General features: G+C 26.8%; 1 protein-coding gene and 1 long non-coding RNA gene across 5 annotated transcripts; one reads left to right on the top strand and one right to left on the bottom strand.

The window, feature by feature from the left end:
• Positions 1 to 272: 272 nt before the first annotated feature.
• Positions 273 to 3,200, top strand: LOC113549996. The gene is made up of 2 exons (XM_026951565.1): positions 273 to 312; positions 2,612 to 3,200. The coding sequence occupies exon 2, from the start codon at positions 2,679 to 2,681 to the stop codon at positions 3,024 to 3,026; it is 348 nt and encodes a 115-aa protein (XP_026807366.1). The 5' UTR covers positions 273 to 312; positions 2,612 to 2,678; the 3' UTR covers positions 3,027 to 3,200.
• Positions 3,201 to 10,867: 7,667 nt separating this feature from the next.
• Positions 10,868 to 15,786, bottom strand: LOC113558203. 4 transcript variants are annotated; one of them, XR_003405602.1, is made up of 15 exons: positions 15,676 to 15,786; positions 15,428 to 15,590; positions 15,182 to 15,344; positions 14,935 to 15,096; positions 14,688 to 14,850; positions 14,442 to 14,603; positions 13,207 to 13,369; positions 12,961 to 13,123; positions 12,713 to 12,875; positions 12,467 to 12,629; positions 12,220 to 12,382; positions 11,972 to 12,135; positions 11,724 to 11,886; positions 11,477 to 11,639; positions 10,868 to 11,393 (listed from the first exon to the last, which is right to left on the bottom strand). It is a non-coding gene; the product is annotated as an uncharacterized LOC113558203 (long non-coding RNA). The 4 variants fall into 4 exon arrangements; XR_003405604.1 differs by lacking the exon at positions 12,220 to 12,382; XR_003405603.1 differs by lacking the exons at positions 14,688 to 14,850; positions 14,935 to 15,096.
• Between the last annotated feature and the right edge of the window lie 89 nt (positions 15,787 to 15,875).

Genomic DNA, 15,875 nt, shown 5'->3' with positions numbered 1-15,875 from the left:
TGTTAGTTACTTGCATGATCAATAAAGTTTTTGTTAATTTTTTGATAATACATTTTATAAATAATAAATTAAAATTATTATTTTTGTTTTATAGAAACTAGAAAAAATTCAAAGTCAGTTGCGTGGAATTCAAAAAAATCATAATTCTTCTTTGCAAAAAATTGGTGTGTCTAAATATCAATCGATTGTTTATAAAAATATAAATCTTAATAGATTTCTTAATTGGATATCGCGAAAATTTAAAAAAATGAAAATTTCAATAATTAGAAATAAAGAAATAGAATTAAACAAATATTGTGACGATAAAATAAGGTAAGATTTTGTTTTTATGATAATGGGTAAAAAATCTAAAAAAACTTGATGGATTATACATATAAACTAATGATCAAGACATACTTGGCCAATGATTTCATTTTCGCCAAAATTGTTTGACAATGAAATGATTTAGTAGCTCGTAGTTTTTTTTATTTTATTTTACACATATTCTATTTAAACCAGTGGTTTACCCAATTTAAATAATAATATTTTACTTATATAAATTAATTAATAATATATAATTGTTGTATGAGATTATAGTTGTAAGAAAATAACACAATTTAAATATTTACAAAAACAATTAATAGTTACACATAAATAAAGATCAAAATTATACTTATTTACTAGTATCATACATCCATATTTCCTGGCGCATGTAGACTATAGAGTTATATTCAAGAATTGAATGTGCAATATAATGATTTCAATACAATTGAATTTTTGAAGTTTTTGCAGCTTCAGGTTATAACCTAACAGATGACGCTTTGCTTTGTAAATGTATGCAATTCATTTTAAAAGAGTGAAATGTGTCAATTATATATCTTAATCTTTATTCTGGTTAACATAAATCAATTAAATAATAATTATGAAAATATGGGAATCGATTTTTCGAAAAAATCATTACTTTATAATCGAAAGTGTTAAGATATAATTTATCATGGTCACGTCAAACATATATAGGGTTTAAGTCATTGCGGCACCATTAGATATTTTTATAATAAGTAGTATTTTAAAATCATTTACAAATAAAAATATATGCGAATTTGAAAATTGAATGTCATTAATGAATAGATTAATAAGATCATTGAAAGATGAGACCCCTAGGGAACTAGAAGTCACAATAAAATAACTTAAGAAAAGCTTTTATATTTAACGCATTGCTTTATATTTGATATAAAATAGATTAGCTGTGAAGGAAACTAATTTTCCATTCGTCCGAAAAGATACCTGATGATAATGACTTTTTAAATAAGTACAATAAGGAATAGTTTAGACAAATTTAAATTCAGTAAAAAATATAGTTGATATTTTGTCTGGGTCTGCACAAGTTTTTCATTGTGTAACAAGACTATTTAACAAACTTCCATTACAAATGTTACTGTATTTGCTAAATAGTCCTGTTACACATTATATACTGTATCATTTAGCGTGTGCGATGTTCGATCGTTTTTTTTTTGAGATAGTTTGTAAGGAATTCTTTTTTAAGTCGTTTATTTATTTAAAAAATAGATTATGTTCACCGGCATCTTTTCTTTATTGTAACTCTAATAGAGGTATTTACGTCGTAGCAGTATTAGGTCTGATAAAATACAAATAATACTAATTCTATCGATACCAACCAGTTTCTTTTTTTGATTTTAAGATTTAGTATAGCTAAGAAAAAAAACACGTAGAGGGTGTGGTTTGTTTTAAAATTTATTCAGACGATATACAAACACCGGGTTAACTGAGATACCAATGGTATTAAACACGTCGTTTACAAAAGAAGTATCATCTAATACACCAGGTACAAATGCAGAGGCTTTGGGAACATTAACTAGAATAACATTTCGAATCCTAGTTTGCCGATCCAAAAGTTTTGAGTTAACATTCTCCTGGGTATTAAGATCAAAGTCCTGCAGATTAAGTACGCTCGACTTCTAACAACTTACATTCTAGTTTTTCAACCTTTACCTTTAATGACGAATTTTTATTAATAACGTCAGTTAGTTGGGTTGATAATAGGTCAAGGTTTGCGTCAAATGACACAAATCTTTTATCCTGGGTTTTAATAGACTCCCAATATGAATTTGGGGATGAGAAAATTTATTTTGAATATTTTTTAAATTATTAACCAATTTTTGCATTGGAATCTGTTTTGAGGGTATCGGTAAGTTGTTTCAGAGATTTAGATGTCTTAGTCGAAATAATAGGCGTAACATAGAAAACCTTCGGTATTGTGTAACTATTATAATTTAGGTTATAACAATACAATTTCACTTACCTACTTACGTATTTAAATACATTAGGACTGCGGGTCGAAGTGGCGTAGATAACGGACACGCACCAGACCGAGTACATACTAAAAACTTGTGAACGACATCATATTATACCTACTGTAATAATAAATAATCATAAATAATAATGCGTTATATATTATTGTATTAATCTGCAATTATATTCCTTTAATATATTGTACAACGTGTTAACCATTATATTATATTTCAATAACTATTTAATTAGTACTTGAATAAAATTTATATTTACTTTTATCATTTAAAAACACGTAAGTTATTTATTTTATGTTTATTTTTAGGGCTATTGAAAATAAGAAACCTAAAGCAAAAGAATTAGAAAATATTACATTTACGGAACATGAAAATATGCATTTTAAATCGCGAAGAAAAAAGCGATTATTAAAATGCATATCTTTACAAGCGCCGCTGATGGCAATTACAGCACCAATAGAAAAAACCTTGTCAACTGCAGTGTTGTCGATGAAGAAAGAGGATGATAAATCCACTGCGACTACTGCATTAATATTTAATAAAAATATTCAATCAAAATGTCTAGATGAACATTCAACTGCACCGAGAATAAACATGATCCAAGCTTTTCAGAAACTCAAAGAAAGTTTTCCTAAAAATAAGTGTTTTATCACAGAATTAATAATGTTGGAACGCTATCGTAATATGGGAGATCTTGTTATAAAAAATATAGATCATGAATAGAGTACTGAAATTACATGACTGTGTGTAACCAAAAATAGCAATTGCATTTAATCATCCAATCTAGTTAAAGATATTTAAATTAAAAGTCAATACTACTAATTATAATTTCCCCTGTTCTGGAAATATAAAAGTTCACAACCAGTTAAAAAAATATTCTTTTTTCTAAATTAACTCTTTATGTCTACTCATAGTGCAGTTTAATGTTTATCAAGAAATTTCGATTACCTGCTGTTGTTGTTATTTATAAATATAGTGTAAAGTTTTAATGGGCCTCATACTTTGTAATATTATTATATTTTCTTAATTGTGATAATTGACGTAAATTTAAATACGTTACATTTAAAAGAAGCACGTTCTAAGTGTTTATTATGTTCCTGTTGAAAAAGCAACATTATGTTAAAGACTGTTTAAATATTAAATAAAGTAACAGTTTTATTATGATAAAAATTATTTTTTTTTTAATCCTTGTAACACCTCAATGTATTGACACGGCGACAGATATTACAGTGGCGACTAAGATCCAAACGGATAAATATTAAAAATCACTCATGGTTGTAGTCTTACATTCACGGTAAAAGACAAAACACTCGGAAACAATCCTGGTACTTCTAACCAAAACGACATAAGTACTGAATCAGAAAACGTAAGCTATCCACACATTATGTTGAGAAGTATTGGCACGGCGCCAGAATATCATCCCGGCAAAGATTGGCAAATCATTTTACCGATCCGAGTCCAAGGCCAAGGAGTGCCAGACACGTTTCAGAAAAGCAATTTTAAGCCTTAATCCCCTGCTGGGCGTAGCAGATACCAGAGAATGACAATGTAGATAGCAGATGCTCCATTTTTTCCCATAAATACTGAACAATAAAATCGTATTATACAGTTTACAAGGCAATTCTGTACAAAGATGTTTACAGGACAAATAATATATTGATATACATCGTACGGTTATGTTGTTGTCACTTACTTCTTAGAAGAATATTTTTATTCTATAGATGTATGTTGTAAAAATAAAATATCGTACATTATATAGTATTAACACGCACACTGCACAATTTAAATTTAAAATATACCTAAGTCTGTGTAACTACAGCTTAATGCGTTTAAATCTGTAAAATATTATTATAGTGAAGCAAATAGTTGAATTAAAAAATGTCTTTATTTCACTTGTAGATAATGTGATTAAAATGAACATTTTATGGATGAAATCATTGATACGATATTATTTCATTCCTATGAGAGAACAAAAAATGTATTGTAAATACAATACATTTTATCTGGATTTCATACTTTTCAAAATAGTATTTTATTCGTTTTTCAGACAATTTACAAAACAGATTTTTAAATATACATTATAAATACGTAAAAAACAATACTGGATTATAAAATAATTATATTTTCGGGGCAATTTGATCCACTCAGCTATCTTACATAATGTAAGAATAAAAAATAACTCATATAAATACATTTATTAACAGTTATAATTATTGAATTTATTATTATTATTATTATTTTTATAATTTGACTTTTCAATCGTTTAAAATATTTGTATTTACAATTACATAGGCAGTAAATATTATGTTACAAGAATATACAAATACGCAACTGTGCAGCTTATTGTTAATTTATATTATACTATTATACTATAGTATAAAGGAAGGAAACGCGCCATCGTCAGAGTAGTGCGTATTTATTTAACCAATGGACTGAAAACGCGCGCATACGATACATTGCGTATGACACGCGCCCATGTGAAACGTCTTAAGATAAAGGTGTTGACAGACAGAAAAAAACACTCATCATTGCAAAATCAATACTCAGCCCCAAAATGGGTTATTTTCAAAATTAATAAATAGTTATTAAAATATATTTTTTTACATTTATTTTTAGATTAATTTCTTCGTTCAATAAGTAATTACATCGTTGATCGGATCGATTGAGATTTGAACATTTTGAACATTTATATTACGTTTTAAAGCCGAATCGATTTTTGGTTTTGTAAATAAATGCAATTCTCTCCGTAATATTACACATGTGGGGAGAAATCCGGTTTTTGTAAATTAGACATTTTCCCTTAATATACCTCCTGTTCGGTTGGGTTTCTCAAACTGCTTTTACATTAGTATTCCACGAAATAATTCCAAATAAATTAAATAAATGTTAGTTTTTGTATAATATAATATACACTTCACCCCTGCTAGGTCTCATGACAATAATATTACTTTTTCGTACAGGCGTAGGCGGTGCAGCCGTAACTATACACAAAAAAGAATATCGTGTATTAGTAATCAACAATAGAAGTGAACGAAAACGGTCTTTCGTCCATTGATTTCATGTCCGGGTATATAATCCACCCAAATTGACTGTCGCCTTGTTCGTATTGTTGGGTTCAAATATTTGTAGTGTAAAATAGCTTTTAGAGTGCGAGTCGACGCCACTCGCCACAATACTGTCTGCTATATAATCAATTATCGGCTATCGCATTCCAACATAACCATTATTCATTTGTGTACATATAAAATATTTAAAAGGTACATAACACGAAATATATACGACCGGTCTTCTTATATTGTATGTGTTTGATCGGCAGAGCATAATAATTATTATAACTATACAGGTTATTAGACCAATGCAATGTATTTTATCAATTTCTTTAGATCGTTTATGTTTTATTGATTTTGAGATATAGAACGTTGTTATTCGTTTGACGGCCAACCAAATAATGCATACTGATATTTCACACAAATCGTTGATAAATTATTATTGAAGGTATGTCGAATAGTGACTAATGCTAGGATGTTGATTTTTAAATAATGAAAATTAAAATTAAAATAATTGTAAAATAATACAAGAAACATATACAATACGTACATTAAAATGTGAAAAATGTGCTGCTAAAGCTTTACCTAAAAAGCGTTTACTCGTTGTACCAATATACTCGTAGATAATACACGCTGGACTGTGAATACCTATGATTCAGTATAATAAATTCGCAAAAATGATTTTATATGTTTTTTAATGAATTGTCCGCATGGTCATATTCAAGGAAATATTAAAACTAAAAAAAAATTGGAACATTTAATACATCTATCGATCATTGGAAAACAAAGTATGACTGTTTGTCACATCAAATAAAGACATTAGTAAATAGTACAAAAAGTGATAAAAATATAAGACATAAATATTCAAGATAAAAATGTAAAGATAAATTTGAATATTCTTTATTTTAATGTTTAATAAACAAATAATTATATCTTAACCAACGTTATTATTATAGCTCTTCCGTCGGTATATTTTTTCTTTATTATTACATATTATTTTATTTATTGTATGTGATTCTGCTCTAATCTTATTCTTATTGTTGTAATTTTTTATGATGACTGATGAGAACCATTTATCATATTTTTTTTGTAAAATTGATATTGTAGTTTTGAATTTTTCACCTGCTTGATTTTTCTCTTAAAAATTTGATATGTAAGCAATTTCGTTGTATATACGAAATACGTCCGACAGGCATCATTTTTAAAATGTATGACACAGTCAGTAGATCACTCGATCGTAAGGGATACAATATTTAATAAGTCGTTTTACTCTAACACTATATTTTATGATCCTTCATTTAATAAAGCTTTATTAACTATTCAGTATTCAACTCAATCAATAAATTAAATTCATCAACCCAAACTGCATTGATATTTGATTTTCATTCCTTAAGAAGATCCCACTACCAAACAATTAAACAACCGAACAAAATCTGACTGGAACCGGATATAACAGTGTTAAATATCAATAATTGTTCGTATAATCGATGAACTTTGAATTTCAATCATCAAAATTAACGATATATACGCCTCTAAACAGCTTATAATTAAATGCATTTTGTTGTGAATGTATAATACTAATATGAAAAGACTCAAAATATACTAACGCTGAACAATAGGTATAGTAAATTACAAAAATACAAAATGACATGTAGGTACATTAATTCAATATTAAAATAATTTAAATTTGATATCTAGGTATATAGTTTGATTTAACACGACTTCTTTGAGTATTTTAATTATTTAATTATTTATTGTTTTCACGTATTTTATAATAATTTAATAATTTATATAGATATCATTATTATAATATTATTATATATTATTGTACGTATTGAAAATTTCATAATATATTAATATATATATGTATATTATGTTTATAAATACAAATATATATGTATACATAGCATGGAAACACAATATTATTATAGGTATAAATGTGAATTATTATGTAGGTAATATACTAATATATATAATATAATATGTTTTAGCATTTAATTCACTAACATAGAGTGACACACGATTCCGTACGATATATTTTTTGCCTACCCATTTTCGCACATTTTCCTAATACAAACGATTTTTTTTTTTTTTACTTGACCAGAACGTAACACAATATTCCATAGAAAAACAGCTGTGACATTGCCAGTTATAGAAAAAAAAATAATAAACAATATGTATAATTATAATATTAATATTTATAAAATTGTATTGTACTATTGTAATAAAAATAAACGAATTAGTTAATACATCTCATAAAATAAATAATTAAAAATAAAGTATATACAAAATGTGATAAGAAGCTGATTTCAATTTTTTTCAATTTATATATGATAAAGGTCAAAAGGTAAATAACAATGTTAATATATTAGAAATGATTATTTGTTTTCTAACGCTAAAATAAAATAAGATAAATGTAACAAAAAATAGTAAAAGTTAGTGGAAATTGAATAACTGAATTAAATTAAAGTCCATTACAATCTTTTTCCTTATTATATAGGACCTTGGACCTACTTCCGATAAAAATACTGTAAATAATTCAGATAGAAATGCTTGAATATGGAGTAAAACCATCCTATGTCTAAAATGGTTTTTAAAATACAATAGGCAACATCATAGCATCTTTTTAAAATACAACCGGCAACGTCACAAATTCTTCTTAAAATACAATCGGCAACGTCACAAATTCTTCTTAAAATACAATCGGCAACGTCTAAAATCCATTTCGTGTTGAATCGTAAATTCGTGTGTCACCGATATAGCTGGAAGGGTCCGAGAACCAAGTAATTGTATGGGGCAAGATACATTATTTAACGCCACCACTGCCGCATGCTCGTGAATAAGTGTGTTCCTACTATTGTCACAGAATTCGGCAGGAATGTGTGAGTGGGTGGTCCGGTTGTGTAACAGTCGTAGCTATACGATGGACGCGCGGGACGTGCGGGCGTCGCACACGGACCTCAATGCAGTATATTATGTTTGGTTTAAAATGAAATAAACGTGTTTTCGGCCATACCAGCTGTGTTATACAATATTCCTTGCGATCGTTTTATGTTCAGCCTTTAAAGGACCATCCAACTCATTGAATTTTCTTTGGCTTAAATTGTAGTACATATTATGATGAAAAAAAATGATCCTCTAAAAATCGTATGTGACGATCCGTTCGTTAATTACGGTAATTTTTAATGTTATGCGTGACGTTACGGATTTATTCGCCGTGGCTACAGTAGTGCAGTCCTATATAATAATATCAATAATATTACACAGTACACAGCAATACTTATCCGATTTTACTTTACGTAATTGCTAATGAGCTTATTTTTTAAAATTTTAACCTAATTAAATATTTTTATAAGTACACCTTAATTTTTCTATTCGTATAATTATATTACATATTTTGGTTTAATATTAATAAAATAATAACAATTATATAATAAATTTTAATGTCTACACCGTTGTCATATAAGAGATTTTATATAGATGTTTGTTTTTCATAACAATATAGTCTTATCGTCGTATTAAATTTATAAATATATTTATGGTTATAATAATTCTTTATGAGAAAATCTAAAAAAAAAATGAATTTTGCCCAAATCATTTTTTTTAAACTATCGGCTTTGCAATTTCAACCAAACACTGAACACAACATTTTAGTGGCTGCAAGTTAAACAAATATATTTATTTATCTATTATCTATTCTGTAGTTTATCATCAAAATTATTGTTATTTATTAGTAATAGTATTGGTACACTTTCATGATACATTTTAAATATAGGTACCCTTTTAATAATTATAACAACTATCACACAAAAACGTCGTATTATGAGTACGTTTTTTGAAACATAATTTTAAAGTATAAATTATTATAAATCATTCAGAAAGAATAAATAAGAATTCGCAGTTGAATAATTATGATGTATTGTCGGATACGATTATAAAATAAGAGGAAAAACAATTAAAAATCTATCAAAATATAATAAACTATTTGATTATTAATAGAGGCGACAGCCGTGAAAAATGTTTATGTACCTACGTCAACAATTTAGATGGATTAATACAAACGTCAATGTTAGTTATTGCGTTGACGTTTTGTCCGTTTTGACATTTTCATTTTCATTTATTTTTAAATTGTATTTATAGTCTATCGTTCCTCATGACAGTCGGCCCTGTATATATAAAACCTCGTTAAACCCGGCCAAAAAGCTCCAGGAAAACCAAAAAATAATTTATAAACAACATCAAAGTTGGAGTATTCGTGATATTTTCTGCAAAGAGTTTGTAGTGGGTGGTTTAAAGGACAAATCGTGATATGTCGGAGGTTACTTATTTACTATAATAATCTTGTTAGTAAATAATATTGTTAACGTTTTGAAGTTGAAAAACTTTTGGAAAAGTTGAATTTTTTATTATGTTATATAACATCTAAAATATTACAATACAATTTTGTTACTTTTTAGTTTTATACCTGAATTTAGAATACTAAAAATCGTTTAGCCTCCCTCCCCCCCTCAAAAAAAATAAATGACTCGATACTTTATATGATACAATCGTCATTCGATAATTTGAAATTCAAGGGACCGAGCTAAAAATTTGATTTTTAGAAGTTTTCGATTTACCGAGTGTTTAAAAAATCGAGGAGAAAATAAATAATTCAAATTACAGATAGATAAAAAATGCCATTATATACATAATTTATACATATTAATAGATATAATTCTTTGTTATTACAATCGCAATACTCGTCGAAATAACAGGGTTTCCTGTAAATAAGAACAGAAAACTTGTTTTAAATTTATAATTTTAGGGTACGAAATACCCAAAATATGTACCTGGTAACATTTTTTGTTGGCACCGATCCGAGTCCAAGGCCAAGGAGTGCCAGACACGTTTCAGAAAAGCAATTTAAAGCCTTAATCCCCCGCTGGGCGTAGCAGATACCAGAGAATGACAATGTAGATAACAGATGCTCTATTTTTTCCCAAAAATACTGAACAATAAAATCGTATTATACAGTTTACAAGGCAATTCTGTACAAAGATGTTTACAGGACAAATAATATATTGATATACATCGTACGGTTATGTTGTTGTCACTTACTTCTTAGAAGAATATTTTTATTCTATAGATGTATATTGTAAAAATAAAATATCGTACATTATATAGTATTAACACGCACACTGCACAATTTAAATCTAAAATATACCTAAGTCTGTGTAACTACAGCTTAATGCGTTTAAATCTGTAAAATATTATTATAGTGAAGCAAATAGTTGAATTAAAAAATGTCTTTATTTCACTTGTAGATAATGTGATTAAAATGAACATTTTATGGATGAAATCATTGATACGATATTATTTCATTCCTATGAGAGAACAAAAAATGTATTGTAAATACAATACACTTTATCTGGATTTCATACTTTTCAAAATAGTATTTTATTCGTTTTTCAGACAATTTACAAAACAGATTTATATGTAATCAAAGATAATAAATAAGCATAATATTAGGTGTGTTTATGTATCTTTGGCCGTACTCGACTGTATTTAATATTTATAACGATAAATTTTTAATAACAAAAATAAGTCATTATCAATTTCAAATAATTATGTCACAATAAAAAAACTATTTGTAAAATTTAATACAAATCTCTGTTCTTCTGCTCCAGTATAAAGGTTACTTTCATTTGCTGGGAGGTTCATTCATTGTCCTATTAGAAAAAATTTATCTGACCACAATTAAAAATTAGTTTTTCTTAAAGAAAATTTATCATATGCGTTTAAGTAAAAAAAAATGTATACAATTAGTTGCTCATAAAAAGAATAAATCCATAAACTTTTCAACATAAGGATTAAATCGACTGATTAAAAATAAACAAATAAATAAACATTGAAAAGATAAATCAAAATGAGTATTGATTTCTATGCTCTTTTTTTGACAAAACCAATAAATATCTCAATGTTATTCACCATTATTCCACTAGTCTTTCTTCAAATGTAAGACTATGCAAAAGATTTACTAGAAAGTCCCAAAATTCATTGGTATCTGAAAAAAAAAGGTAATTACTGCTAAATCTAGATATAGCAATTTCAATAGATATAACGAAAATTATACGCTAAAATATTTACTTAAACATTGAAAAAATAAATCAAAATAAGTATTGATTTCTATGCTCTTTTTTTGACAAAACCAATAAACATCTCAATGTTATTCACCATTTCTCCACTAATCTTTCTTCGCATGTAAGCCTATGCAAAAGCTTTATTAGAAAGTGCCAAAATTCATTGGTATCTGAAAAAAAAAGGTAATTATAATTAAATCTGGGTGTTAGCAATTTCAATAGAAATAACGAAAATTATACACTAAAATATTTACTTAAACATTGAAAAGATAAATCAAAAGAAGAATTGATATCTATGCTCTTTTTTTGAAAAATCCAATAAACATCTTAAAACTATTCACCATGATTTCACAAGTCTTTCTTCACATGTCAGACTATGCAAAAGCTTTATGAAGGAGTCACCAAATTCATACGTATCTGAAAAAAAGAAGGTAATTATTGCTAAATCTGTGTGATAGCAATATCAATAGATATAACGAAAATTATACAATAAAATATTTACTTAAACATTTAAAAAAATAAATCAAAATCTGTATTGATTTCTATGCCCTTTTTTTGACAAATCCAATAAACATCTTAAAATTATTCACCATAATTTCACAAGTCTTTCTTCACATGTAAGACTATGCAAAAGCTTTATGAAGAAGTCACCAAATTCATATGTATCTTAAAAAAAGAAGGTAATTATTGCTAAATCTAGATATAGCAATTTCAATAGATATAACGAAAATTATATGCTACAATATTTACTTAAACATTGAAAAAATAAATCAAAATAAGTATTGATTTCTATGCTCTTTTTTTGACAAAACCAATAAACATCTGAAAGTTATTCACCATAATTTCACAAGTCTTTCTGCACATGTAAGACTATGCAACAGCTTTATTAGAAACTGCCAAAATTTATTAGTATCTGAAAACAAAAAGGTAATTACTGCTAAATCTAGCTATAGCAATATCAATAGATATAACGAAAACTATACACTAAAATATTTACTTAAACATTGAAAAAATAAATCAAAATAACTATTGATTTCGATGCTCTTTTTTTGACAAAACCAATAAACATCTCAATGTTATTCACCATTATTCCACTAGTCTTTCTTCACATGTAAGACTATGCAAAAGCTTTACTAGAAAGTCCCAAAATTCATTGGTATCTGAAAAAAAAAGGTAATTACTGCTAAATCTATAGATAGCAATTTCTATAGATATAACGAAAATTTTACGCTAAAATATTTACTTAAACATTGAAAAGATAAATCAAAAGAAGAATTGATATCTATGCTCTTTTTTTGAAAAATCCAATAAACATCTTAAAACTATTCACCATGATTTCACAAGTCTTTCTTCACATGTCAGACTATGCAAAAGCTTTATGAAGGAGTCACCAAATTCATACGTATCTGAAAAAAAGAAGGTAATTATTGCTAAATCTGTGTGATAGCAATTTCAATAGATATAACGAAAATTCTACACTAAAATATTTACTTAAACATTGAAAAAATAAATCAAAAAAACTATTGATTTCGATGCACTTTTTTTGACAAAACCAATAAACATCTCAATGTTATTCACCATTATTCCACTAGTCTTTCTTCACATGTAAGCGTATGCAAAAGCTTTATTAGAAAGTCCCAAAATTCATTAGTATCTGAAAAAAAAATGTTATTAGTGCTAAATCTATAGATAGCAATTTCTATAGATATAACGAAAATCTTACGCTAAAATATTTACTTAAACATTGAAAAGATAAATCAAAAGAAGAATTGATATCTATGCTCTTTTTTTGAAAAATCCAATAAACATCTTAAAACTATTCACCATGATTTCACAAGTCTTTCTTCACATGTCAGACTATGCAAAAGCTTTATGAAGAAGTCACCAAATTCATACGTATCTGAAAAAAAGAAGGTAATTATTGCTAAATCTGTGTGATAGCAATATCAATAGATATAACGAAAATTATACAATAAAATATTTACTTAAACGTTGAAAAAAAAATCAAAATCAGTATTGATTTCTATGCTCTTTTTTTGACAAATCCAATAAACATCTTAAAATTATTCACCATGATTCCACTAGTCTTTCTGCACATGTAAGACTATGCAACAGCTTTATTAGAAACTGCCAAAATTTATTAGTATCTGAAAACAAAAAGGTAATTACTGCTAAATCTAGCTATAGCAATTTGAATAGATATAACGAAAATTATACGCTAAAATATTTACTTAAACGTCGAAAAAAAAATCAAAATCAGTATTGATTTCTATGCTCTTTTTTTTGACAAACCCAATAAACTTCTTAAAATTATTCACCATAATTTCACAAGTCTTTCTTCACATGGAAGACTATGCAAAAGCTTTATGAAGAAGTCACCAAATTCATATGTATCTTAAAAAAAGAAGGTAATTATTGCTAAATCTAGATATAGCAATTTCAATAGATATACCGAAAATTATATGCTACAATATTTACTTAAACATTGAAAAAATAAATCAAAATAAGTATTGATTTCTATGCTCTTTTTTTGACAAAACCAATAAACATCTGAAAGTTATTCACCATAATTTCACAAGTCTTTCTGCACATGTAAGACTATGCAACAGCTTTATTAGAAACTGCCAAAATTTATTAGTATCTGAAAACAAAAAGGTAATTACTGCTAAATCTAGCTATAGCAATTTCAATAGATATAACAAAAATTATACGCTAAAATATTTACTTAAACGTCGAAAAAAAAATCAAAATCAGTATTGATTTTTATGCTCTTTTTTTGACAAACCCAATAAACTTCTTACAATTATTCACCATGATTTCACAAGTCTTTCTTCACATGTCAGACTATGCAAAAGCTTTATAAAGAAGTCACCAAATTCATACGTATCTGAAAAAAAGAAGGTAATTATTGCTAAATCTGTGTGATAGCAATATCAATAGATATAACGAAAATTCTACACTAAAATATTTACTTAAACGTTGAAAAAAAAATCAAAATCAGTATTGATTTCTATGCTCTTTTTTTGACAAATCCAATAAACATCTGAAAGTTATTCACCATAATTTCACAAGTCTTTCTGCACATGTAAGACTATGCAACAGCTTTATTAGAAACTGCCAAAATTTATTAGTATCTGAAAAAAAGAAGGTAATTACTGCTAAATCTAGATATAGCAATTTCAATAGATATAACGAAAATTATATGCTACAATATTTACTTAAACATTGAAAAAATAAATCAAAATAAGTATTGATTTCTATGCTCTTTTTTTGACAAAACCAATAAACATCTGAAAGTTATTCACCATAATTTCACAAGTCTTTCTGCACATGTAAGACTATGCAACAGCTTTATTAGAAACTGCCAAAATTTATTATTATCTGAAAACAAAAAGGTAATTACTGCTAAATCTAGCTATAGCAATTTCAATAGATATAACGAAAATTATACGCTAAAATATTTACTTAAACGTCGAAAAAAAAATCAAAATCAGTATTGATTTCTATGCTCTTTTTTTGACAAACCCAATAAACTTCTTAAAATTATTCACCATAATTTCACAAGTCTTTCTTCACATGGAAGACTATGCAAAAGCTTTATGAAGAAGTCACCAAATTCATATGTATCTGAAAAAAAGAAGGTAATTATTACTAAATCTGTGTGATAGCAATATCAATAGATATAACGAAAACTATACACTAAAATATTTACTTAAACATTGAAAAAATAAATCAAAATAACTATTGATTTCGATGCTCTTTTTTTGACAAAACCAATAAACATCTCAATGTTATTCACCATTATTCCACTAGTCTTTCTTCACATGTAAGACTATGCAAAAGCTTTACTAGAAAGTCCCAAAATTCATTGGTATCTGAAAAAAAAAGGTAATTACTGCTAAATCTATAGATAGCAATTTCTATAGATATAACGAAAATTTTACGCTAAAATATTTACTTAAACATTGAAAAGATAAATCAAAAGAAGAATTGATATCTATGCTCTTTTTTTGAAAAATCCAATAAACATCTTAAAACTATTCACCATGATTTCACAAGTCTTTCTTCACATGTCAGACTATGCAAAAGCTTTATGAAGGAGTCACCAAATTCATACGTATCTGAAAAAAAGAAGGTAATTATTGCTAAATCTGTGTGATAGCAATATCAATAGATATAACGAAAATTCTACACTAAAATATTTACTTAAACATTGAAAAAATAAATCAAAAAAACTATTGATTTCGATGCACTTTTTTTGACAAAACCAATAAACATCTCAATGTTATTCACCATTATTCCACTAGTCTTTCTTCACATGTAAGACTATGCAACAGCTTTATTAGAAACTGCCAATATTTATTGGTATCTGAAAACAAAAAGGTAATTACTGCTAAATCTAGATA

The sequence above is a fragment of the Rhopalosiphum maidis genome, chromosome 1 (assembly GCF_003676215.2).
Source record: "Rhopalosiphum maidis isolate BTI-1 chromosome 1, ASM367621v3, whole genome shotgun sequence".
NCBI lineage: Eukaryota > Metazoa > Arthropoda > Insecta > Hemiptera > Aphididae > Rhopalosiphum > Rhopalosiphum maidis.
Note: the sequence above shows the minus strand (reverse complement) of the source record. Positions and strands in the feature narration are given on the sequence as shown.

Bases quoted from the DNA above. Each gene is read 5' to 3' on its own strand.
- LOC113549996 (XM_026951565.1), top strand. From the start codon at position 2,679: ATGCATTTTAAATCGCGAAGAAAAAAGCGATTATTAAAATGCATATCT.